The sequence below is a fragment of the Camelus bactrianus genome, chromosome 21, assembly GCF_048773025.1.
Source record: "Camelus bactrianus isolate YW-2024 breed Bactrian camel chromosome 21, ASM4877302v1, whole genome shotgun sequence".
Lineage (NCBI taxonomy): Eukaryota > Metazoa > Chordata > Mammalia > Artiodactyla > Camelidae > Camelus > Camelus bactrianus.
Window position 1 is genome coordinate 3,392,321 of NC_133559.1, and position 26,201 is coordinate 3,418,521.

The window sequence follows — 26,201 nt, forward strand, 5'->3', positions numbered from 1 at the left end:
CATCTGCACCTGCTCCGTGACACAAGCTCGCACCGCACTTAGAGGAGGAGCAGGAGGGAGGGTTTATAATTTCCCTCCCGCCTACTGACAACTTCCACACGCTCCTCATCAGCCCTAGAAACATGGACCCACGGGGAATATCCCTGCATGTCAGCCAACCGAACAGTGCTGGGAAACCCTGGAAAACTCTGGGGCCAGGGAGCAGGCTGGGCTGGAGGCTGTGCTTCCCGGGAGTGTGCTCCAGCCTCAGGGATGGCCGAGGGCCCATCGCCAGGCCAGGCAGCGGCCTCCTTGTCACCACCACCCGCAGGCTAACTTGGCTTCTGCCCTTTGTCAGTCCTACAGTCAGGGAGGGATGCAGGCCAAGGCGATACTTACTCGTTTCTCCTGGCCAAGGGCCCCTTCGCCTTGGTCTCCAGCCCAAAGAAGCCCTTGACACTCTCTGTCTTGCCCGATGTGCTCTTCAGCAGCCGCTCCGCGATGTCCTTCTTCTCAGCTAACCAGCTGTTGGCCGACTTCAAGTAGGAGTCGATGCTCCCAGCCGGCTTCTCCTTGGATTCTGAGCGGAGTAGGTGTGGTTTACCTGGAGGGCGCAGGAGAGAGCAGGAAGAGCTGCTTGGATGGTGGGGCCGCCCCCTCCTGCAGTCGCCAGATACCACAGCAGGAGCAAGAGGCCCAAGGATGCCCGAGAGCAGACAGAGGGCAGTCACTAAGCACCCACTGTGCACAAGAAGTGAGCCAGGTGCCACAGGAGGTAAAGAGGAAACAGGCAGGGACCCAACAGTAAGGAAGCAGTGAGGCCGGAGCGAGGTGAGTAGTGCACGGGGACAGCGCAGCACACAAATGGAGGAAGAGGGGAGTCTTTCCCGGTGGAGGGAGGGGCCTGCAGTTTCCAGATTCATGGCCCCTGGACTGGTCCTGAATAAGGAGGGTGTTGGACGAGGGAGACAGTGGGAGGAGGGCCCCCACGAGAAGGAGGAACATCTCTTCCTCAGGGCAGTGTGTGGAGCAGGCCCAGCACCCCTACGGGCCAAAGGGCACCCTTCAGGGCAAAGGGCTTCTGCACAGAGGAGTACGGAGAGGGCAGGCTGCTGGGGCGAGGAGAGGACGAAGCCTGGTTGCAGAGGAAGGGGATGCACCACGAGAGTGCACCCACCGGTGGGAAGGGAGGCCGGGGCTCACAATGCCCTGACCCAGCCCTGGCCCCGGCCCATGCCGGCCCCCAGCAGCCCTGTCCCTGTGGTGCCAGAACGCGTCTTTGTCATCACAGCCCAAGGAGCGGAACATGTGATGCACCAGGAGGTTCTGGTGCAATGAGCCAGGAGATCTCAATCCACATGCCCCACCAAGGCACCCCCAGCCCGTCCAAAACCCTGGACGGCCCCTCCTCGCCCCCTTCCACAGCCAATCCTGTGTTCCATTTGGCTAAAACATGAGACCGATGTCCTCACACCCAGCAATCCGTGTGTCGACCCTGAAACGTCCTGCCCTGTGTGTCCACAGCCAGGACCGCCAGCCTCCTGACTGGCGCCGTGGACCACTCCTGTCCTCCTGCTCTAGGGGACTCACTGCTCGTGGGCTCCCTCCCTGACAGCAGACCCCTTTGTTTTCTGGACCAGGAAGAAATCCTCATTTGATGTGGCCTCAGAAGCTGAGCTTCAGGCCCTGAGTGTGTGCCCCGCACCGTGAGCCATGCCGGGGCTTACCGATGTGGTAGTAGGTGAAGCACATGGTCATGAGGTTCCTGGCCGGCCCGAAGTCGTCCATCTGGTGGCACCTGGCAGGGGCAAGGTGACAGGCTGGAGAGGCACCCACCTGATGCCCACCTTGCGCGAGCACCGTGCTGCGAGACCAGGACACCTCGCTGCCCAGGGGCCACGTGGGAGAAGCAACAGAAATTCCTCCCAGGGTCCAACAACTGGGTCATCAGCAGGCACACGGCCTGGGAGAGCGTCTGGTTCCGGACGGGAAGGAGCTCGCCGTCCGTCAGCTGGGCTTCTTTTACCTTCAAGGTGGAACAGCCAGGGCCCAGGAAGCTCAGCCCCACAGCGAGAAGCTGCACTAAGCTGGGGGTCGGGCGCAGGCCCCAGGCCACCTTCTAGCCCCTGCTTTTCAGGAGCGAGCAGTGACTCAGGTGACACACCCCAGACGGGCGCAGCAGCTGGGTCACCTCGAGGGCCTGTTAGGAAGGGTGTCCCCGGGCCCACCCCCGAGTCTCTGGGGCCGCAGGTCTGGGACAGGGCCCGAGAATGTGCGTTTCTAACAAACTGCCTTGTGACACTGAGGTTCTGCTGCTCCCGGCCCGAGGACCGCACTTTGAGAACGAGGGAATGCAAGTACCTACTTCCCTATGTCATTTGCTGAAAATCAAATTAAATGATTCCATACTCCGATAGGCTAAAGAATGCTCCACAACGTGAAGGGCGATACTCGCTACATACGTTGCACTTACTACATTACGGTTATGAGATGCACGTGGGTCCATTCACATCCGCAAACAAAAAAGGGGGAAAAACTTCAAAAAGAGGGCCTGTCTGCCACTAGGAATTTCTCCTGTTACAGTTGCAAAGGCTACAGTGATGTCCAGTGCAGCACTGTGAGAGCGAGGAAATGGGGAGTCAGCCAAACGAGGGTCAACAGGGCACGTGCTGGATAAACAATGGCCCATTCACACGGTCACTAGCCCGCCTCGCAGCTGTTACAGACGCAGCACTGTACGCAAATGCATGGTGCTGCCTGTTTTGAAAATGCATGTACTTGTGGGCATGTGCATCACTAAGAGTGGCTGTCACTGGGAGATGGACCGGAAGTGAGAGGCAAGAGTGTGAAAGAGTTGGACCTTGAATTTAACTGCCCTCTCCACCGCCAAGTTTTACTTATTTAAGGACAAATTGAAAGAAAAACTTAGAGTTAGGAAAGTACGTTATCACGTGGGACAGGCACCACCTACCCGAATACGGGTTCGTGAAAATCCCAGTGGATGCAGATGTCTTCCGGGCAAGAGAGCACGCTGGCCCTGCCACCCGGGGGGACTTCGGAGCAGCTCCCGACGTGCCCCAGCCAGCGTGGGCACGCTCCACCTCCCCCGGTGAGGGCTCACCCGTCCACCTGAGCTGGCTCCCAGACCCAGATTTCCTGCTGGGCGCAGCCTGAACTTGGGACATTCTGAGCCGGAAGTACAGGAGCTCCTCTCTTTTGGTCATTTTCCTCCAGGACATGCCCCCCATTCATGGGGGGACAGAGAAAGGTGGGGAGACACTAAGACACAAGGAATTAAGGTCAAGGGAGCAGCCACATTTCTGTTTGGAGAAGACGGGGAAGGGACAGTAAGGGAGGAGTTTTCCATCCTGGAAGGACACAATGACCATGGGGACATGGTGAAGTGGCCATGGCATAAGCCACACGACCAGGACCTGCTCGAGGCCACATGGAGGTGATGGGGGCAAGTGGGCACAAACGACAGTCAGATCAGGGTCAGGGCTTCCCTCCGCACTCCCTTTCCCACGCACACCATCCCCACCGTGAAAGCCACTGCTCAGCTCCCCCCAGGAAGACACAGCCCCTCTGGGTCATACTTTGGAGGGCGTGTCCAGCTCCAATGCAAGTCAGGACATCTCAAGTGGGCCTGGCAGTCCTAGAGCCACGGCTGCAGGAGCCCTGCTGGTCACATGGCCTGCCTCCCACGGCCACACCGAGGGGAGGGCCCGTTCGCCCACCCCACACTGTCCAGAACGCCCTCCGTGATGAAAGGCTCCCGCAGTGCCTAACTGGTACTCAGGGCGGGCTACGTCACCCCACCCTACCATTAAGTGGGCGGTGACTTAGTGTGAAGTACTTCCCAACAGGAAACCAAGAGGACTCCAGATCTCCAGGAGGAGGGCGGGGGCCGTGTGTCATCACAGCCTGTCCCGGGACCCGCATGGAAGGCTTTACTCACACCCAGCTGTGGGCCTCTCATCTCCACTGCCAGGTGGGGACTGCCAACTCTCTCGTGACATGTTGGTCACGACTTCTTTTAGCTGATGCCGGGGGCGTCGGAGCCATCGGAGCTGATGACGCCTGTGGCCATTACTCACAACTGGGGTGTCGCAGGCGGGAAGGGAGGGAGGGCCAGCTGTGAGGACAGAGGCTCTGTGCGACAGCGTCACTTACTCGAACAGGACCACCGCAAAGGACTGCACCAGGCGGTAGAAAGCCGGCTCCGAGACGCACCTGGCGTTGCAGCGCTGTCCGGGGAGAGGCAGGCACGTCATAGGTGGCCGGCGGGCGGGCCCCGCCGAGCATCACTGGGCGCAGCCGGGATGCGAGCCCAGGACGGCCCCACTCCACAGACCCAGGACCGAGCAGAGGGCTGGCCCCCTGCACACGAGCATCACTCAGTGGAGCGCAAGCAGGTGCTTCCTGTGTCTCCTTAGGAGATCTTAAAAACCAGCCATGTCACATGCTCACCCCCGCACGGGAAAGTGTGGGGGGACAGGACCCCACGGTGACAATGCCGGCTATCTCCTAGACTGTAGGTTTCTGGACACTTCCTCTAATTTTGCTTATCTGCATTTTCTAATTTTTCTTTGAAGAATTAATTATTTGTGACAAAAATACTTTAAAAACCAAGAATTTAATACACTTTACAGAAAAAAAAGAAAAAGAACCTGCTGGCTATTTACAAAACTTGGTTCTTATCTGAACTTACTTGGCTGTCATCGTCTTGAACATTCTACCTTTATGAAAACTGAACATTGTGGGTTATTTAATAAAAATATCCATGGACAGAGCCCACGTGCTTGTCTCAAACAAGACGAACTTTTCTGGAGTTCCATGTGGAGGACAGACGCCTTCCCTTCTGGGAGGCACTGTCCACTATTCTAAACAGGCCTTTCCGGAACCTCTCCAGGGGCGTTTCCCTGACTCGCTCCCCAGGGCAGGTGAATGGCCACACAGCCAGCCCCCACCTCACCGCCTTCCTCACCTGGGCACTCACATACCGGGCGAACCATTCCCGGCCTTTCCCGTCCTCACTGCTGCAGTACTCTCCAAACCGGGCCTTCTCCTCCTGGTCCAAGTCCTCCCTGAGAGAGAGGGCAGGGGGGAAAAGCAGAAACCTTCAATCCTCTGGAACCAAAAAGCTCAGAGTCGGGGAAGAGGAAGGAGAGGAACTCCTGAGTGCAGTGGGTCGGTGTCCGTGGGTGCAGGACCATTGGGGTTCAGTGGCCACAGTGTGTCCATCCCTGGGTCCTGCTCCCCCGCCAGGTATAGACACCTGACTTCTAGCAGCTCATCTCACCCTCCGGGCAGACTGTGAGGAAATGGTATTATCTCTGTTTCAAAGGTAAGGAGACTGGCTAGGAGGATCAGACACAGCCCGGGAGTGGAGAACCGGCGCTCCAGCCAGACTTCCCAGCTCCAAGGCCCACATGCCTTCACCTCCCTGCACGCTCGTCCTCCTGCCCCAGCGAGGTCCGGGCACTAACAAGGGTTCCACGACCCTCCAAGGGCTTGGTTCTCCAGCTCATCCAACTTCCTGCTAATCTTTGCTGCTGAGGTCGGCAAGGAGGCACCCACTGGATTCAAGAATTCCTAATTTGCTCAGTCTCAGCAGGACCCAGCGAGGCCAAGGAACACTGAGGGGTCTGACACCACCTCCACCCATCAGAAGGAGGGCATGGTTGCGTCTTCCTCTGCCCTTCTGAAGAGCCAGTCTGCCCACCTCCCTGATGATCCCCAGCTGTGTGTGTGGGGGGTGAAGACTATGGGGGCCCCAGACCTGGGGGTCACCACTGCCAGGGTGGACAAAATGCTCACCTGATCTCAAACCACTTCCGATCACCTTCCCAAGGAAGCCAATACTCTACCCCAGATTTAACGGCAGAAAAGGGGAAGCAGAAGGCTGAAGATTAATTGGCTTGTGCAATTTCATTTATTTAAGGTTTTGCAGAAAACATCTTGGTCTCATTTATCCCAAAATACCAACACCAGATGAAATGTGATAATTTGCCAGCCATTTGCAGGGATTTCTGGAAAGCTCCTGAAAATGCTTCCAACTCGGCTGTCCGTGATCCATATCGTCAACTGGCTGCCACAAATGCAGACTGGCCTCCCTGGCAAATTAGCGAGCTTCTGGGCTTTCTCCCCTTTTTATTAACTGGGTGTGCGCAGAGAAAGCTAATTTCAGTGCTTGTCAAACAAAATAAGTAGGAAGCCACATCTACTGCTCTCCCAGAGTGCACAGGACCAAACGTAAAAGCGTTTTGGGGATAGCCAGCTATTTGGGTCCTAGGACTCCTCCCCTCTCTAACCACATAGAAAACTGAAGTGCACCTGAAAAAGGTGGAAATCAGCCCTGCCACTTAGCAAACGAGGGACCTAAACCATGGCAGAAACAACATACTCCTTGTATGGTGTCAACTGGCAGAAATTCTTCTCACACTTTAATGAAAATGGAAGAGTGTCCTCTCAGGCAGAATGCAGTATGTGCACACCCAGGGGCCTCGTTCAGATGCAGATTCTGACTCAGTGGTTCTGGTGGGGCCTAGGACTCTGCATTTCTAACGAGCTCCCCCTGATGCTGAAGCTGCCAGTGGCAGAGATGACCTGACCAGCACCACTTAACCTGCTGCTGTGAGTGACACAGGACCAGCTGTCAAGACCTGAGGCCATGGACTGCATCTGTGGTCGCAGGTTTCCCTTCCACTGCAGAGACGTTAACAGCGGTGAGACAGACTCCTGGCTCCTCGGTCCGCGTTTCGACTCCATCCTCCACTTCCTGCTGCAATTTTCACTGCTTCTTATTCACCCCATCAAGAACCACCAAAGAGAGGCCAGAAAGAGGTGCAAGGGGAGGTGGTCCCTGTCCTGCTTAAGGCTCAGTTGCCCGTGAGCATCCCAAAGAGTGTGGGTAACTGAAACCTCCTTGCCTAACATGGCCCTAATTCACTGTCACCTAGTAGTTCGGACCTGACGGGGGCTTGGGTGCTATGGGAGCAAAGCCAGTGGCCTGGATTTAGTGCTGACGAGGTCTGAGTGCTGGTGAGTGGAGGGCAGGAGTCGGGGAAACTCCCCAGGGGGGTCCATGGGCAGAGGGTGGACCGAGACCACGAGGTGGCCGCTGCAGGCTGGTGAGAGGTGGCGCCAGGCGGGTGGCGCCCTGTGAGGGGAGCAGGGGGACCGCAGCCAGGCTTACCCTCCGGAGAAGATCTTCTCCACGTAGCTGCGCATGAACTCCCGGAGCTCCAGCGGCTCCTCGTCCTTGGCCGAGTCAGCGCTCTGGTTGGAGGAGAAGGACTCGTTGGAGGAGGAGCGGCGGTACTGGCCCCAAGACGGGTGCGAGGGCGACTCGCCCATGTCGTTCTCGCTGTCCGCGGACTCCGTGGTCTCGCTCTCTGATGCGCCCTCACCCGGGGAGCTGTCCCCATCCTGCAGCTTTGGGGGCAGCACCTCCAGGGGCGAGGAGGAGGATGGCTCAGCCCCAAAGTCAATCAGCGAGCCCACAGGGACCTCAGGGGCCTCCATGGCTCGGGTGGGCAGGCTACGAGGACGCCGGGCGGGTGGGGAGGCAGGCAGATGGGGTTCCCAGGCAAGTCAGAGGGAGCCTGCGGCTGAGCGCGTGTGAGCTGCTTGGTTGCTGCTGGCCACTGGGGAGGAGTCCTCTGGGGCTGCTCACGTGGCCCTAAGGCTTCTGGAATGGAAGCAGAGACACATTATCGTTCCCACCACGAGAGCAACTCCTCACATAAGGAAAGTTTGGCACCAAGATCCAGACTTAGCTGAATGAAGTAGGGCACAAACCCCCTGTAAAGAGAAGAGGCTCCAAACTTCCAGAATCTATGCCAACACGGTCCTCCTGTGTCTACCTGACTGCTAAATACCCTGTATGTCGTGGGCAGCCAGTAAATATTTGTCGAATAAATGAACAAACACCATCAATGAGGATTTCTCCAAACTAAGCAAACAGACTTTAAGAGGGCTGCATCCGAAGGACCTCTTCCCACTCTGGCCTAAAGACTGAGGCTACTGGAAACAGAAAATCACCAGGATGGCCACCCGCCACCCACTGTCACTGAGATCAGCAGACCTGGAAGACTGTGTTGTCAGGCACGTGGCTCACATCTCTTCCTTCCTGGTTCCTTTCTTAGCCTTCTCCCACTCAAGACCCAGAACCTTCCCGGCTGTCCAATATGTGTCCCCTCTCACCACTCCCTCCAACTCCTGATGGCCAATGGTTTCTAAGTGACATCTGCGGTTGGACCCACTTTCTCCTCCCTGCCCTCTCCCCGCACCATGGCCACCCTGCGTGACGGCACCCTGTTTCTCTGCTCTGAAGGCAGGGCAGTCCTCTCCCTTCTCCCCCATCTTCCTCCCTCAGCCCCACTTGGAGTTCTATTCGCCCCTCAAGGCTTAGCTTAGCACCAGCTCTTCTGAGAAGCTTTGCTCCATGCTATGCAGACCATTTACTGATTCTTCTGTGGCCCCAGTGGCATTTTGTTTATACGCATTTCTAAGTCTGCTTGTGTGATGGGTAGATGTTAGCGTTTCTGTTCATCCCAGTGAAGTGTAATCCCCTGAGGAGTGGACCACACCATAGCCCCCTCTGTAGCGACCTGAGCGCCCAGCGCAGAGCCTAAGTGTCCACGGTGTTACTGCTGAGGGACGACCAGACCTGACCGTGAACTTGCTCTAAGGGTCTAGGGCGCTGACGACGTAGGCAGAGCTGGATTAGGCTCCTCCCTTCTAAACCAGGTCTCCTGGTCAGTTTGGGGGTGACATGCCAGATGTGGGGCTCCCTCCCCAGCGACGAGGGGCACACAGCTAAGCAGGATGCATCAGCTCCTCCAGGCAGGGGCACGTCTTGATCCCGGGCCATGTCCCTCTCCTCTACCTCCACGGACCTCAAATATCTAGGACAACACTTGGTGGGCAGCTAGTCGCTGATACTGTGGAACTAGCGCATCTTCTGATGGTGATTCAGTATCAGAACTGCATTTACTGCCTCCTGAGAGCTTAATGTTCATGAATTGATCATGGGCGCCTCCAAATTCCCCAGCCTGGGATATTTTTAAATGCCCTGAGTCAGAAAGGTGCAACAGCTGGCTCCACATCATTTGGAGTGGCAACAGCCCATCTTCAGGAGAGACAGTCCTACGAAGCCTGGCTTGGTCCAAACCAGAGAAGCACTAACCTCAGCTCAAAAGAACTTTCTGGGCCAGGAAAGCAATTGGGGCGTGCAGGAGCTCAGGTGCTCAGAGAGCTCGAGATGAAAGGGTCGTGGTTGGGGCCAGCCCTGGCTCCCCTCTTGCCAGCAGGGGTGGTGGGCTATGGCCTCTGTGCTCTGGGCTGGGGACCCCGTCTGAGACACCGAGGTCAGGTTGGATCTCTAAGGTCCTTCTGGCAAACACGCTCTCAGGCTCTCTAAAGAACAGAAAATCACACCTATAATGACTCACCTGATATTAAAAACGGAAAATCACACACCAGGACATTGTTCATAGTCACTACGATAGGAAAATTGAGTTAACCATGTCTATATGGTAAATTCGCCCAAATTCAACTAAAAAAAATCTATATTCTAATAGATATTCAAACTACTCAAATAGGCAACACAGACAACAGGAAATATTATTAAGTGCCTAGGCAATTCTTCAATCCACACTAATAACCACACATAGAGACATGCAAATTAAAACAATTAAGTACCAGCTTACACTATGCAATAAGCAAAAACTTAAACACTATAACCTACGTGTAGATGAGATTATGGTAAAGCTAATATTCTCAAACAATCCCAGCAAGAAGGATAAATAAGACTTTAGAAATCAATTTCTATAATTCCTACTTTTCTCTCCTCTGACCTAGGAATTCAAATGCTTGGAATTTATCCTAAGAAAATTCAAAACACTCAAAAACAGTTATATGGAGAAAAATGCTCACTGCAACAGTATTGACAATCTTGATAAATTGGGGGAAAAAATCTAAATATAGTAAAGTGGCAAACAGATTCTAACAATTTGATGTAAGAGCAATCAGTGTATGATGCAATTAGAAAAATGTTCACTTCATAGTTAAGTAAACAAATATTCTACAATCGACAGATGTTTACTGAATCATTCTACTGCAAGCTATCCTCTGTTCTGGGTGCCGGAAACACTGAAGTGAATGAATTTTAATTTTACTGTAATTACAGTTATGTGTACATATGAAAAAGGACTGAAAAAGAAGACAGAAATGTACTACAGTGCTGGCACTGAGAGAATTTCCTCTTTCTGTTTTATCCTTTATCATAACAATGTAGTTTGCAGTAAATAAAAATCCAGAGGAAGAGAAAACGAGTTACTGTATCTGGAAACATTTCAGGTGGCTGGTCTGAAGGGCTGCATCTATTTACCAGAGCAGAACACAACAACACAGGAGATTCCAGATCAGAGAAAACCATCATGGCTATTTCTGGTTCGGCCTGAGGCGCTCTCAGAGGCTGGCAGGAAGCTCTCCCAGCGCCTTTCCAGCTCGGAAATTTGGGGCGTGCATGAGTCATCCTTTCCCAGAAGCCTCCTCTGTGGGCTCAGGAGGAGGGGGACAGAGCGACAGGCCTAGTACTGCAGGAGAGGAAGTAGAAATGGCAGGAGGGCCCAGTCCTGGGCATGCAGGCCCCTCAGCCCAGGGACCTCCCCTCTCAGGAGAAAGGTGGCATAGCCAAGCCCATTTGTGGAGCCAAGATGCCAGTGTGAAGTGGCCACTTGTGCTAAGGGCCTTGGAAGTGACCCCAGCCTTTTCCTCCAGGAAGGAAACGTAATTACAGGCTTCTACACTGGACAAGGTGACGGTCGCTCTCAACACACCAGGATCACACACCTCACATGACCACCTGTGTTCTAGCAGCTGGAGAACACAGAGGAAGTGGGCCCAGTGGGGACTGACCACATGCTGCCACTCAGGATCAAGGGCCCAGTGGGTCCCAATCTAAAGAGCTTTCTAAAGGGCACTGAAATCTACAACATGAAATCCAATTCTTCAACATTGGCAACTAATTTAAATTTATTTCAAAACACATCATAGGACAAAGAAAAACTGTCTGTGGATTACACCCAGTTCCTCTGTGTACAAGGAGGTCTCCAGAGCCACTGCAAGGTCTGCAGACTCTGAGACTCAGGGTTTTAAATCATGGTGGAATCTCTCCAAATACAGAGAGTGGATGTTAAAAGTGCACTTCTACAGACTTGCAGCAAAACAGACCTTCCTGCGACCACATCTCTACAATTCACCTCCTGGGCCCTATGGCAGAAGTTTCTACCAACACAATTAGACAAAATTCGAAGTCAGTCTATAACTTCCAAAGCTCTTAACCACTCATTCATACAAGTTATTTACTAATAAGCAGCTCCTATGCACCAACTAGGAGTTGAAATACAGACCTGAATAAGACCGTATGCGGCAAACTGGTCGTGTGTGTGTGTGTGCGCGCGCGCTGGAAGACAGTGGGAGGGTAAAGGACAGTTAATAAAATAAAAACCCTAGCCAGAACTTCAGGGGCACTGAGTGCTACATAGATAGTCTCACGGCGACAGCTCCCAGCACTGAGAGGCAGCTTCTTTGGCCTGAGGGTCAGGGAGGCAGATATGTGAGCCGAGACAAATGGAGGGACGACCAGCCCAGAAGACTCGAGGACAGAGGTCTAGGTGGAGGCTCAGCCAGCACAGAGGCCCTCAGCAGCTGTGACTGTAGAGTTCAGGGACTGCTCACGGGAAGAGGTTGGCAAGGCAGGCAGGGCCAGCACTAGGAGCCCGGGCTGGGTTCCTAGGGTGACAGGCAGGCAGCCCTGGCAGCAGGTAGAAGAACGGGACAAGAGCGAGGGGGCCAGTGGAGGTGGCCAGATGGGCACATCTGGTGGGAGGTTTCCTGACTTCCTCCCCCAACCCCGACGCGGCCCCAGCTGCGGCAGGAAGTCGGAAGGACATTACCTTCTGTGGCTGCCGGGCCATGTCTCCAGGGGCTTTGCTCAAACCCTGATTTCCCCAGCACCCAGCGCACCCAGAGTGAGCACTTCTTTAGCAGGCTGACCTTGGGCGATCAGACAGGCCCCTGGAGAGACTCCAGAAAGTTCTGTAACTCTGCCCTCTGCCATCCATCTCAGCTCCTGTTTCTTCAGTGTCCCCGAGCCACCACATGTGCTGCTCCTACCATTAAAAGAAGAGACCTTGCTGGACCAGCATGCGTGCCATGCATGGTACGCAGGCACTCCCAGCACGCATGGCACACAGGCACGCCTGGCACGCAGACACGCATGACACACAGCACGCGCAGCCCACACGGCACGCACGCACAGCACTGAGACATGCACGGCACGCACGGCACGCCCGGCATGCCGGCTTCCGGTCCTCTCCATCCGCTCGCCCCTCTCGCAGCATCAGAGAATCGAGGCTCGGGTGAGGAAGCAGGGGGTTTGCACACAGCTAGGAAGTAACGGGGCACAGAATCCAGGTCAACAGGGAGCCTCTCTGATCCTCAGTCCTGAGGGCCCGTTTCCAGTGCTTCAGGGTCAGAGGCCTGCACGTCATTGAGGCCAAGATGGCACTGCCAGATCACCGTTCCCAAAGTCTGTCCTGTGGCCCCTTGCACTTAGGGGTTTTATGGGGGCATCTCTATTGCAACAGAAAGGTCAAAACACAGTCTGACCCCCCCAGTCCAGAACCCAGACCCGTTTGTCCCTCGGGTGGAGTGGCAGCACCACGTGAGAAAGTGCAGGTTCGTCCTGCAGACGAGGAACCAGGACCCCTGAGGCCAGAAGTGCCCTTCCCCAGCCTCTGACTATGGCATCTGGTGTGACAGCTTTGCCAACGACTTGCCCAAAGAAAAACCAGCCTCCTCCCTTGAGTTTCAGCTCCAACCAGACTCAGACTGGGAAAATACCTGATATCTGTACTGGTCTCCTGTCTTTGGAAAAGGTGAATTTGAATTTTCGTTGTCCCTAATCATCTGGATTATGATCGAGATAAAGGAGATGACACACTGTGGTATGAGCTGAACGAGGCGCCTGCTGTGGCCACGTGAGGCAATATGAACAGAGCAGTTGGTGCTTCCCAAGGCACAAAAATACATCAAGACACTTCCTTCTCTACCACTCTGTCAAGCTGCTGGGGCAGTGCTGCGTTTTCACTCCTACTTTAGAGAGAAGTCTGGCCTGGGGGAGGGAGGCATGTGCCGGGGAGGGTACCCCGCGGGGGTGCGGAGCAGGACCACAGGGTCCCTCACACCAGCTGCCTGAGCATCTGCTACACGTGACCTCTCTCCAACCACAACTTGAACATCCTCTGCAGGGCCTCTTGTAAAGCCGAGAGTCAACATCCCTACAGAAAATCTACCGTGCTGTGCTGAAATGTGGTAGAGGGTCAGTGACAAAGATGCACAGACGCCTGTAATCCAGGTGTGGATTACTGTAGGAAAACACCCTCCATCCTGAGACTCCAGTTCATAAGACTTTCAACCCCACCTGACTCCATGCAAAGGTACTTCCAAACAGAGAAGGTGAGGGTCTCCAGGGGGAAGCAGGAGTATTAATGATTGTCCCCCAGCTGTCATCGGACCCATGTGAACTCAGATTTAACCCTTGAAGGGCAGTTCACTCCCTTGTTGTGACACCTGTTTCACTCACGCAACCTGCTGTGACTAACACGGTTATTAGTCAATTTAACGCCCTCTATGGCTTTTCAGTAATTGTCTTTCAGAAAATATGCCCAAAGAACCCAAGAAAAGTTAGGTCTTTTCTTCTCAGTGGTTGTGGCCACAGGGTGTTCTGAAGAGCCTGACTCCCTCTGCATGGCCTGTGATGGAAGGGAAGCGTCGGTCTGACTGGCCAGGAATGGGGCCAGGGCTCAGCCAGGAGCAGACTTCTGGGTCTGACAGCATCTTCTTAGCTGGTGGTCTTAGCTGGCTGCTCCCCACAACTAGAGGAGGCAGCCTGGCTAAGGGGGAACCCCCAGTCCTCACCACAAGGAGCTGAGTGAGGATGCTTTTAACCTAAAGTTGTGGTTCCCAAACTGGTGCCAGGGTACCCCAGACTCCTGAGCAAACTCACAGGGGGTGCTGTGGGGTATTTCAGTTTTTCAAAGGAAACAGCAATATTTGGCACCTTCCAGACACAGAGCGAACTACTAGCTCCAAGTATTTCACAGTTTCACCATTAGGTCATGCTATACAGGAATATGGACCTCGGAGATATTGCAGGTTTAGTTCAAGGCCACTGCAATCAAACAAATACGGCAACAAAGCGAGTCACACAGATTTTTTGGTCTTCTGGTGCAGGTAAGTTATGTTTACACTATACTGTAGTCTAGTAAGTGTGCAGCAGCATTGTCTAAAAAAACAATGTTCACACTTTAAATTCTTTATTGCTAAAAAATGCTAACCATCATCTGAGGTTTCACCAAGTCATAATCTTTCTACAATAGTGACATCAAAGATCGGTGACCACAGATCATCATAACAAATAAGATAATAATGAAAAAGTTTGAAATATCATGAGATTTACCAAATGTGACCCAGAGACGTGAAGCAAGCAAATGCTGTTGGAAAAACAGCACCGACAGACCAGCCTGGTGCAGGGCTGCCACAAACCTGCAATTTGTGAAAAACACAGTATCTGTGAGGTGCGGTAAAACAAGGTCTGCCTACAGACCTTTTGATGACCTCACCTGTTTCTGAGGCTGTATTTTCAGCAGTTTACCACAACAGAGATCAAGCACTGCACAAAAACCAACAGGGGGGAGAGGGCATAGCTTAGTGGTAGAGCTTGCTCCTAGCATGCACAGGGTCCTCGGTTCAATCCCCAGTACTTCCATCAAAATAAATAAATAAACCTAATTATCTCCCCCAAGACAAAACAAAAAAAATTTTTTTAAATCAACGTGGAGCGGGAAAGGAGAGTGGCTGAGTCCAATCTGATTCCCAGGACAAGAAGGTGTACTGAACACAAAAGGTGCAGAGGTCCCATTAGTAAGTAATCATGGTTATTTGAGAATGAAATAAAAGTATGTTTTCAAGTGGTGTGGTATGCTGAATAGTGTTCCCCCAAAGATGTCCACTTCCTAATTCCCAGAACTTTTGCATACATTACAGGAAAAAGGGAATCTGCAGATACAACTGAGCTCGGGGCCTTGAGATGGGGGCCTGGTCTGGGATTCTCCAGGTGGGCCCAACATAATCACAAGGATCCGCGGGAGAGAGAGGCAGGGGGGTCAGAGTCAGAGAAGGTGATGGGTCGATGCTATGATGCCAGCTTTGAAGTGGAGGGAGGGGCCACAGCCAAGGGATGCAGGCACATCTAGAAGCTGGAAAGGGCCAGGGAGGAAGATTCTCCACTGGGTCCTCCACAAGGGACCAGCCCTGCCGACACCCTGACATTAGCCTGTCTGGCTGATTTTGATCTTCTTACCTCCAGAGCTGGAAGAGAATAAATATTCATTGTAAGCCACTGGGTTTGTGGGAATCTGTTATAGCAGCCATAGGAAACTGATACAAACAGCTAGGATGTTGTCAGGACATAAATACCTGTTAAGTCATTGAGACTATTCAGTGTTTGTTTTAGCCTGGCTGGGGTCGAGGGGTGGGCAGGAAAAAATGACTGAGATGCTAACGTGCTGGGAAGTTCGGGAACCTCTGGCCCAGAAGGCAGGCCAGGGCCATGCCTGATAAACCCTTTCTCTGCCACCTGATGTAGACTTCACATGGATCTGCGAGATGGGTTCTCTCCAGCACTCAGTCAAGTTTGTGGAGATTACTTAGTTCTCACATCCCTTTATCGTAAATGTATTGGGAGAGAAATATTCGGAAATAGAAGGTGGGGAGAAAAAGCTCTTGGTCCCATGGCGCCAACAAAATTCATCTTCATTTGTGTGGATTCCCTTCTCCTCTGGTCAACCAGCAAACTTTTTTTTTTTTTAACCATTTCAATGTTGAGAGAAATCTGAACGTCTGTCTGTCACCCTCTTATGACATCTACAACATGCAGGCGACCTTCCTGGAGAGGGTCTTCTCCAGTCCTTTGAAGAGTGTTTTATTTCAAAGGGACCTAACGGAAGGTCGACAGGCCGCCTGGGTTTGGCTGCAGGGACCTGGGGAGACAGACCCCTGGCTTAGACTTCTGGTCTCTGGGGCTATCTTGAGATGGGTGACCTTGGCTCAATTAGTAGATTGCTGTTATCTGTGTCTGGTCAGCTATTAAGTGACAAAATAATGAACAGTTTCCAGGAAAACTGTGCCACACGGAAACAGCTGTTGGAGAGGAGACGGGGAAGAAGAGATGCCCTTCAGCACACAGCTTGCTCCGTCATCCTGTGGAGAGACCGCAGGACCTGGTGGATGAACTGTAAACCCTCAAGGTCCCACAGCACAGCACCCTCTCCCCGTCCCCATGAGCCGTCGCCGCCCTGGCAGGCTCTCAGCATCACCATGATGGGGGGCAGGAACTAATTCCACACCCCCCAGCCTGCCTGCCACAGATGATCAGCCTCACAGCGCACAGGCTCCTCCTGCGGCTCCTTGGCATCTGGTCCCCAAGGGCACCCCCCCCCCCGCAGTCACAAGTCACAGAAAGACCCCGTGCGCTGGCCGAGGGCAGCTGGGGTGAAGCAGAGCCCCAGCCAGACTGCACCCCAGCCAGACCACAGCCACCAGCTGAGCCTCGTGAAAACCGGCTTCCTGTTGCTCAGAACCTCTCCCACAGCAAGACCACAACAAGGGCTTTCATCCGCCTCTGCCGGCGGCGGAGCTGTCAGCCCTATGGCTGCTGACAGATAACTCCACTCAGCACTTTCTGGCTGGGTGATAACTGACACTGCCTTGGAACCAGGAAGAAATTTGGGGCCACTTGGGGCTATGAGGCAACAGTCGTTCCAATGAATGAATACGTATCAAATAAGAAGTGTCACCGTTGTCCTTTTAGATGTCAGTGTGTTTGGGCAGCTGTTCCATCATAGATTTATATCCAGTCAATGTGGATCTAGGGCAACTTCAGGACAGTGGAATCAAAGAAACCCACTCCTAAAGCTGGACAATGAATGTAGTGGAGTTTCCTGGCAGCCAAAGTGAAAAAGGGAATCTCACTGGTCATAAAATATTCTTTTCATTCTGACAAATTCATCCACAGATAAACTTTATCCAGATGCTGAATTTTAAAATTAATTTGTCAAGAAGGTCTTCATATGAAAAGACACTGATTATTATAATGAAAGTTTCTAATAAGGTTCTGTAAAAGATAGAGATGTTGAAATATACATTTTAAAAAATGAGTCTCCAAAAATCTGAAGGCACATGTTAAATCCATTTGGAACAGGGATTTGTCTGGTGAGAGTGTGCTATGAGGTGAGAATAAGATCTCCCTGGTGGTGCAGGGACAGGGCATCACAACCTGGGAACACTGCAGTTAATATGCCCACGAAGGTCCCTCTTCCTCAAATATCAGATGTCCCAAAGGGCTTCTGGCTAGCACCAACCGCCACCCGTTCCTGGCTGAACTCTCTGAAGAGCACGTGCGGTGCCAACGTTCTGATTTCTTGATCAAAACGGTTTGAAAGAGCTGGAACAGTGCGGGGAAGGAGCCCCAGCAGGTTCTGGGAAGAAGAGCAAGCACATGATGCCCTGACGCCCAAGCCACCAGCTCATGGGTTTTAATCAGGATGGAGAGCCTGCACTGGTTAAGGAGGTGGGAGCTGAGCCCCTGGTGACCAATCACGACTCCCGGCCTGTGCGGGGAGGGGGTGGGGTGGAGGGGTGGGGGTCTCCCAATCACAATCTCTCCTCTCCGAGGAAGCGGAGATGATAGGCAGGGGAGAGGTGGGAGAGGGACCAGTGTAGCCAGATTTCAAAAGGGAAGATGGGAGAGGGTGAGACAGACTGAGTGAGGGAATTCCCTGAGCGACGCTGCGGACTGTCTAGAGGTCACCAACAGATGACCACCCAGACCAGGAGGCAGTGAAGACAGGTCAGAATCTGATGTCAAAGCTCTAGAGCCATTTGCGTGTTTGTTACAGACTCGTCAATCAAGGGGACACTGTAGAAACGTACGTGGGTTTTAGCAAGGTCCTAGACAAATGCAATACAGCTCTGAGGACAAGACAGAAAAATATGGCCCGAATGCAGCATAGTTAGCTGGACTCATAAATACTGTATTTCATTGTCCTAAAATGCACTTTTTTTGCATTTTAAGATCTGTGAAATCAGACACGTCTTAACGTTGCTCCCATCCAGGCCCATGGAGATACAGTTGTCACTGTCCAGAGACAAGGTCAATACCAAGAGGCAGCTTGTCTGCTCGCAGTACGCAAGCTGCAAATCAGGGGGTTTGACACTGACAACAACAATACACCAGAACTTGACCTTCAGCTGCACGGACAGAAGGACCTGATGCAAAGCAGGAGGGGTGGTTTCACTCCACTCTGCTTCTGCTGGCCAGGCGCTCCTGGAACATCCTGTCCAAGCCCACACCTTGGAAGGAAGGAGCCACCTCCTCTGATGGCAGCAGATCTGGGTAAACACGCCCAAGAACCCAGGCGTAGATCTCCCCAGTCGTGAGGCCCGAGGCAACCCAGTGGGATCCATTGCTTCAGAAAAACTATTAAACTGGCAAAAGTATTTTAATTTCATAAATGCTTATAAGACTTTTTAAAAAGGAGAGGAAAAAGGAGAGAGCTGCTGAGAACCTGGAGAACATCCAAAGAAAGAAACACGAGAACAAACAGCCACCTGTAACTGGTCACATGAGCAATACTGAGTAAGTTGAGGGGGTTTGCTGAGGGGTGAGTAACTTGGAAGATGGGAGAGTGGGCTCAAATTTGTGAGGCGTGGCCATGGGACCGAGGGATCAGATTGTTCTCTACGGCTCCAGAGGGAAGAACCAAGTCCAACGGCAGAGTCCCAGCAAGGTGGCCATCTCCACCCACCAGGAGGGTCCCTTGAGCTTCCCCTTTATAGGGAAGCCGGACGCAGATGTGGGCAGGTCATTAGTGGGCGAGGCCGCTGGACCTCTAGGCTTTCATGCCATTTCTATCCCGATAACATTTTATGACACTTAATGCAGGATTTTCTCCACTGCAGCTGTCAGGATGGTTATACCCGACGATGACTCCTATTTTATGACCTCCGGGAAGAAGGAAATGTCTAAAATATTCACAGTTCCCAGGAAAAAGAGATAAGGGACCATCTGCTTGTTCCCCCACGCAGTGAAAGGGTAAGACTGACAGGTTCTCCACAAAGACTTCCTAACAAATCTGTGACCTCGCTGGCTCAGTTTTATTAAAAAAAATTTTTTGGAGGGGGGAAGATGATTAGGTTTGACTTTTTATTTATTTTTTTAGAGGAGGTCCTGGGGAATGGACCCAGGACCTTGTGTATGCTAAGCATGTGCTCTATCCCTTAAGCTGTACCCTCCCCACCTGCTGCATCAATTTTAAAACCACGACAAGGGGCCAAGTGCTGTGCTCAGGGCAGGAAATAGGGCCGTGGAAGAGACAGGTTCCCTACAACTTAGTGGCTCTGCCTCCCTTGTTCAGCTGCAGCAGAGAAAGCTCCAGAACAAACCCCATTTCACCACGTTGCCCAAATCAGAGGGGTCCAGGGTTTTACCCAGCTCCGAGGGGATCAGGGAGGAAGGGAAAGATACAGTATGATGACAAATCATTGGTCCTCCCCAGACTAAGTCTCTGAAATTGCTTAGCTTTTCAAAAGCTGTTCCAAGTCTCAATGCAAAAATCACCTCCCACAAGCACCTGGATGCTTTTATACCTTTTGCACTCTACTGATGTTTAATTCGTCCCAGGTAGTCCCTCGGCGACTTGGTGAGCCCTCGAGTTAAAGGCAATAAGGGGGTATCTGGTGACAGGTGCTCCCCATTAAGTCTCACCACAACTCACTGTGTTGGCTGTGCTTTAACCAAACGTCAGAACTGACCGCTGGGCACAGCCTCCCTTGGTGAGCAGTTACTCTGCTTTAGTATAAGAAGGACACAGCTGACAATTTGGGGACAGCTGGAGTCAATCTGGACAGAGACCGGCTTGGCCTTCCAGCCTTTCGGGTAATTTGGCAAAATAATGGCATACTGCCCCTGACCACTGTTCAGAGACAGCCATGCCTCCCTGGGTTGGGACAGGCTCCCTCAAAGAGCCGGGACTTGGTCCTCCTCTGAGAACCCAAGGCAGTGAGGGACGGAGCTGAACAAACGTCCATCCTCTTCGGGCTTGGCGCTTTGCTCCCCTCCGCCCAACGCAGGGCCAGAACAAAAGCCACGCACATGGGACACCTGCGCCTCCGCGGGAGGGAAGGCTCTGGACGACTCCTCCTGGACGTGGGATCACCTGGAGGCCACAGTAAGCCCTCTGCCTAAAACCACCAGTGTCCGTCACCAGTTAGCCAGGACACTGTCATCTCTGGCTGGTGGCCAAGGTGCAGCTGGTAAGGCTGCCCACGCAGCTTTCCAACGGCCACATGCAGAGCGGGCACTGCTGTCATTCAGAAGGAGCCTCACATGAGCATTGGGTTGTTGGTTTCCTCAAGACAGAACGTCTGCCCGCGCCGGCCAGCACCCCCTCTCTGACACCTGCTGGGCCTCTGCTGCTGCTCTCTTCATTTCCCTGTGCACACTCCCGCCTCCCTCTGACTAGATCTCTCGGCACATCCAAAACCTGCCCTGCAAAATGGAGAAATCTGGAAATTCTTACTGTGTGAAAGCTGGTGTTTTCTCTAGGTCATTTGTGGTCTTTTGAAATCCTCCCTAATGTTGAAACGTGTTTAACAATATTTTTAGTCTATCGAATTAATCCATCCTAGGGAAATAATCCAAGACATGAACAAAACACCTATATGCAGCCTGCCTTACAACAGCAAAAAACGTGGTAACAAACTAAAGTCTCAACAAGAAGAGAGTTACGTAAATTCTGCTACATAATTCCAGCGCGTCACTGAAACACCAGAGCAATAACGACAGCATGGCATCGTGAAGATGTTTATGTTAAATGGAAATAAAGTGAAAATGAAAACCAAGACGTCAACTCCTACTCCCCCTGTAACTACAACATAAAAACAGCCCAGGAAGGACGGCGCCACGGCCACTCGCCTGCCCCGCACCGCCGCTGTGAGGACCAGGTGAGCTGAGGGAACAAGCCAGGAAGAAAAAGCCAGAAGGTGAAAGCACTGCACGAATTCTGAACGGTGCTAATACCAGGCATTCGAAGAACGTTCAGGCCACAAACCCACTGGGCGACGGGAGCTTTAACGGTCACATCGGCGCCAGAGAGCCCGGAGAAGACGGCCGCTTGGCAAGTCCTGCTTTAGGGCTTTCAGGCGGGCTTTGCTTGCATTTGCTTCAACGTGTGCAGATGGAAAGCAGCAGCCACTGGGATCAACGGTCTCTTCTCAGCCAGAAAACCTCTGAGCAAGGCAAGAGCATTCTCGCAGCGAAGGCTGAAGGCTCCGCTTTACTTGAGGGAGAGGGAGATCTGCTGTAAGAGATTAGCTCCCTTGTCAGGTCCAGACCAGGCTCTGCGGCCTGAGGCTGCACGCGGCAGTGACTACCTGGATACAAATGCTCAACATCCTAAATTAAAGACTCCTGACTCTCCACACATACGTTTCCTGACATCCCTGATGGAAAGGGATAAAGCCCATCTGCTGACAGAGAAAGCAGTCCCTTCAACCTGCCCGCCTGGAGCTCCTTCTCACTCCGCAAGGCCAGGCCTGTAAGGACGGGGTGAGAGAAGTTCCAGCGAGAGGGTTCGGTAGGCCCTCTGCGTGATGCTGCGTGCCAGGCACTTCTGTTACTATCCACCTAATCCTCCCACCTTCTTTAATTTCCCTCCTTCCTGATGCAAACCAACCACAGTTCTCCGGCACCAGAGACAGCCTGACTTCCTTTGATCGGATTTCTTTGTTGAATGCCTCTAAAACACACATCTTCTGGCTTCCTTCGGGTTCTGAGAAAGTTGGAGTGAGCACCCTCTGTCCTGTCTTACCCACTGAATGTGGCTATAAAACCTGACAGGATGGACAGAGCAGCTCCTTGAGGACTCTGAAGGGTACGCAGCAGCAGGCAGGTGAGGGAAGATACCCAGGGTCCGAAGCATCACCAAAGTGGTAGTGGTCCTGCCATCCCCGCCTCCAAGACCCCCAGCCGGGACTGAATACAGCCTGAGACCCAAGCCATAGGCATCCGCAGAGCTCCAGGAGAAGCTGGCCCAAGCCGAGGAGCAGGGAAGAGGCCGCCCAATTCTCAGAGACATTGAGCCAAGACCCAGGGGTCTCCTTTCTTCCTGCTTGTCTTCTTGGCTCTCTCATGCCCCAGACCCAGCAATTCCACAGCAGCAGAGGGGCCCACAGATGCCTCAAACCTGGAGGGAGGGAACTTTCCTTTCTGGTTGGACGAGCTGTGGTCTGAGAGAGTGAAAACCCTGTTGGATTCTTCTCTCCTGGTCGTCCTCTTGCTTAGTCATGGTTGTGAGCTAAGTTGCAGGAACAGTAGAGCAGAGCAGCAGGAATAACGCCCCTGTTTTCCGGCTGAAAAAACAGAGACTGCAAAGAGAGGCAGGCTCCAGGGAATAAGCCCATAAAGCTGTGTATGAGCTCCCGGGCTCCCCACTGGCCGTGTAGACATGATCCTAACCAGCAGACTGCAGACGGTGAGTCCTGAACGTCAGCAGAGAACACTGCCCAGGTCCCATGCTGGCCACACGGTGACACACGGGGGCAGATCTGAAGAGCACCACGAAGGCTTTGAGAACACAGCTGATACTGAAATCCAGAGAAGGCCGCTGGGGACTTAGAACCTGAACTTAAACCAGTCAAGTGCCTGCTACAACAAAGATAACAACATTCTCACGATTTAAACAAGGCCCAGAGTCTCGTGATGTAACATTCAAACATTCAGGAGCAATCCAGAATTACTCAACATACAAAGAACCAGGAAGATCCTCAACTCCACAGGGAAAGATAATCAATTTACACCAAGGCCAAGATGACAAAGTATTGGAATTAACTGACTTTGAAGTAGTCATTATAAGAAACACTCCAATAAGTAAGGGAGAACATTCTTGAAATAAAGGGAAAACTAAGAAGTCTGAGGAAAGAAACAGAAGAGATGAAGAAGAATCAAATGAAAAATTTATAACTAAAAAATACAGTAACTGAAACATTTAAAAGCCGTAAATAGGATCAAAAGCAGAATGAACACGACAAAGGAAAGATAAGTAAGCATGAAAACAGATCAATAAAAATGGTCCATTCTGAACAATAGAGAGGGAAATAGGTTTTAAAAAAGTGAACAGAGCCTTGGGGGCTTGTGGGACAATCTTAAGCGATCTACCATTTGTGTCATTAGAGTCCTACAAGGAGAGGAGAAAGAAGACAGTGCAAAGAATACATCTGAGGAAATAATGACTGAAACTCCTCTAATTTGGTGAAGGACATAAACCTACAGATCTCAGCAGCTCAGCGAATGCCAAAAAGATAAATCCAAAGAACCCACACCCACACTCATCGTAACGAAACTGCTGAAAACTAAAGACAAAGGACAAATCTTGAAAGCAACCAGGGAAACATCTATTACTCTCGGGGAAATAAGGATTCAAATGACTATAATCAACAAAAATCATGGCAGCCAGGTTGGAACGCAGAAGATGGCGGAGTAGAAGGAAGCTCGCAGGTCACCCTCTCCCACAAATACACCAAGACCTACATCTACAGACCCACTCAGCCAACCAGAGCACCTGTGGAACTCCGACAGAACATCGCCCTCTTCAAAAGATAAAGACGCCAAAAATCTGGTAGGAGAAAAGGAAAAAAGAAAGAACAAAAGGCAAAGCAGCGCGGGACGGGTCCCGCGGGGAGGGAACAGCAAAGGAGGACTGGCGCTCTCTCGCTGGGTCTCCCCTCTCCAACTGAGAGGCCAGCAGGACGGAGGGGGAGCCTCCGAGGCTCGGATCTGTACAGAGCAGCCCTTGACTAACAGAACTAAGTTAAACGGGCACAGAGCGTCCCCCCCGACACCCAGCCTGAGACGCGGGCGGGCAGCGGCGGGCATGGCCAGGCTGCACAAGCCGGGCGGAGGACGGAAGTGGCTGCACGGAGGCAGCCCCGGGGGAACGCAAGGGGCTGCGCGCCGTGGCTGTGGGTGCACAGGGCAGAACAACCTGGGCCCTCCATAAAACAGCAAGGTTGATGTGCTCTGGGGGAAGGGTGCACACCCCCATCTCTGAAAACCCGCGGGAAGTTTTTGGGGGAAGAGAGGCGGGGCTTAGGCACAGCCGCCATATCCTCCGCGCTGAGCACTCAGGCGGGGGCGGGGGCGAAACCTGCATCCGCACCAAAGGGCTTAGCAGCCTCAAAGGCCAGACTGAGACTGGCCTGCAGCCCGGGGCAGATAGGATCCTTCCATCCTGGTCCCTCATAGAACTTGCTCCACAAAGACAGACAAGGAGCTGGGTTTTGGCTCAGAGCAGGGACAGGGCTGCCCCTGGGTCTTCCCCGAGCCCACCTGCGGAGCGCCGCAGGGCGGAGCGCCGACCAGGGCGGAGCGCGCAGCCGCACAGAGCAGCGGAGCTACCGGCGGCGGCGCAGGTAGAGCGAGAGCGGCCCCCCGCCTTTCGGGCAGGAACACAGCCCCTGACCGAGGTGCTGGGAGGGGGCACGACCTGCCCTCCTACCCGGCCAGTCTGCAATATCTGACTGCGGCATCCGGAGGGGCAGCGACCCGCCCGCCCACAGCAGAGAGCTGCACCTGACCCAGTGTTAGGAGGAGGCGCGATCTGCTTGCCGACAGGTGCTGGGAGCAGCACAGAAGTGGGCGCCAACGGAGGGCCTCTGAAAACAGCAAGCTGAGCTTCCAAAACAGGACGAAGACAGAAAGACTTCACATTAAAAGCACACAGACTCCAGGAGAACACCGACAACCCCCCCCCCTTTTTTTTTAAATCTGTTTTTACCTGTTCTATTACTCTCTTAATCTTTACTTCTTAATTCATTTCTATTTCTCTTGGGTTTTGATGTCCTGCTATTGATTAGACACAGGTTTCAAATACATCTATTCATCTCCACCCCCCTTTTTTTGTAAAGGTTTTAAAAGGACGTCTCAACCTGATTAATACTCTGCTTCAACTCACTCTTCTATTATTCATTATACACTGTTTTCAAACCCTCTTTCTCCCTTCTTTTAAAATTCTTTCTCTCTCTCTCTTATTTTTTTTTCTTTTTTTCCTAAGTTCTATTCCTAAATAGGCATTAGATAGATAAAATCCTTAAGAACCAAAATAAACAACTGATACTCCATAAACCACAGTGCCAAAGAGGTATGAGCAAGATGAAGAAGCAGAAAAACCTTTCCCAATTAAAAGAACAAGAGAAATCCCCTGAAAGAAAGATCAACGAAATAGACATCGATAGCCTACTAGATCAAGATTTCAAAAAAGGAGTGATCGAATTGCTGAAGGAATTAAAAGAGATAGTGTTTAGAGATATAAAATATGTCAAAAATGAAATTGAAGCTATAAAGAAGAGCCAAGTAGAATGGGTAAACTCATTGACAGAGATGAGGAATGATCTAATAGCTGTGCAAAGCCGACTAGATAATGCAGAGGAATGAATTAGTGATCTAGAAGACAGGGCAATAGAAAGCACCCATTCAGAAGAACTACAAGAGAAGCAAATAAAAAATAATGAAAATAGCATAAGGGACCTATGGGATAATATAAAGCGTCCCCATCTTCGCATAATAGGGGTCCCAGAAGGAGAAGAAAGATCAAAGGGGATTGAAAAGGTTTTTGAAGAAATCATGACTGAAAACCTCCCAAACTTAAAGAAGGAATCAGATATCCAAGTACAGGAAGCTCAGAGGGTCCCAAACAGGAAGAACCCAAATAGACCCACACCAAGACAAATCATAATCAAGATGGCCAGAGTCAAGGATAAAGAAATGATTCTAAAGGCAGCAAGAGAAAAGCAAAGAGTAAGTTACAAGGGAACCCCCATAAGGCTCTCAGCTGATTTCTCTACACAAACACTACAGGCCAGAAGGGAGTGGCAAGATATATTCAAAGCCCTGAATGAAAAAAAGATGCAGCCTAGGATCCTTTATCCAGCAAGGCTATCCTTGAGGATAGAAGGAGAAATAAAGAGTTTCACAGACAAAAAAAAAAGCTGCAGGAATTTAGCAACACTAAACCCATGCTAAAAGAAATATT

At 52.1% G+C, this 26,201-nt stretch overlaps 1 protein-coding gene across 8 annotated transcripts in view; it reads right to left on the bottom strand.

The window, feature by feature from the left end:
• The window catches only part of KIAA0513 (KIAA0513 ortholog), a 58,340-nt gene that overhangs the window by 14,485 nt on the left and 17,654 nt on the right, over positions 1-26,201 (bottom strand). For 3 of the 8 annotated variants that reach the window (XR_012501256.1, XM_074349314.1, XM_074349315.1), the window contains 6 exons: positions 12,046-12,161; positions 7,178-7,672; positions 4,967-5,066; positions 4,153-4,226; positions 1,707-1,777; positions 379-583 (listed from right to left, as the gene is read on the bottom strand). Coding sequence is in view for 7 of the 8 variants with exons in the window: in XM_074349314.1 (XP_074205415.1) it covers positions 379-583; positions 1,707-1,777; positions 4,153-4,226; positions 4,967-5,066; positions 7,178-7,506 (779 nt within the window). In the remaining variant the exon portion in view is untranslated. Of the gene's footprint in view, positions 1-378; positions 584-1,706; positions 1,778-4,152; positions 4,227-4,966; positions 5,067-7,177; positions 7,673-9,172; positions 9,403-11,945; positions 11,971-12,045; positions 12,162-26,201 lie in introns of those variants that run through there. The other 5 variants (XM_074349321.1, XM_074349316.1, XM_074349318.1 and 2 more) reach the window with 3 other exon arrangements.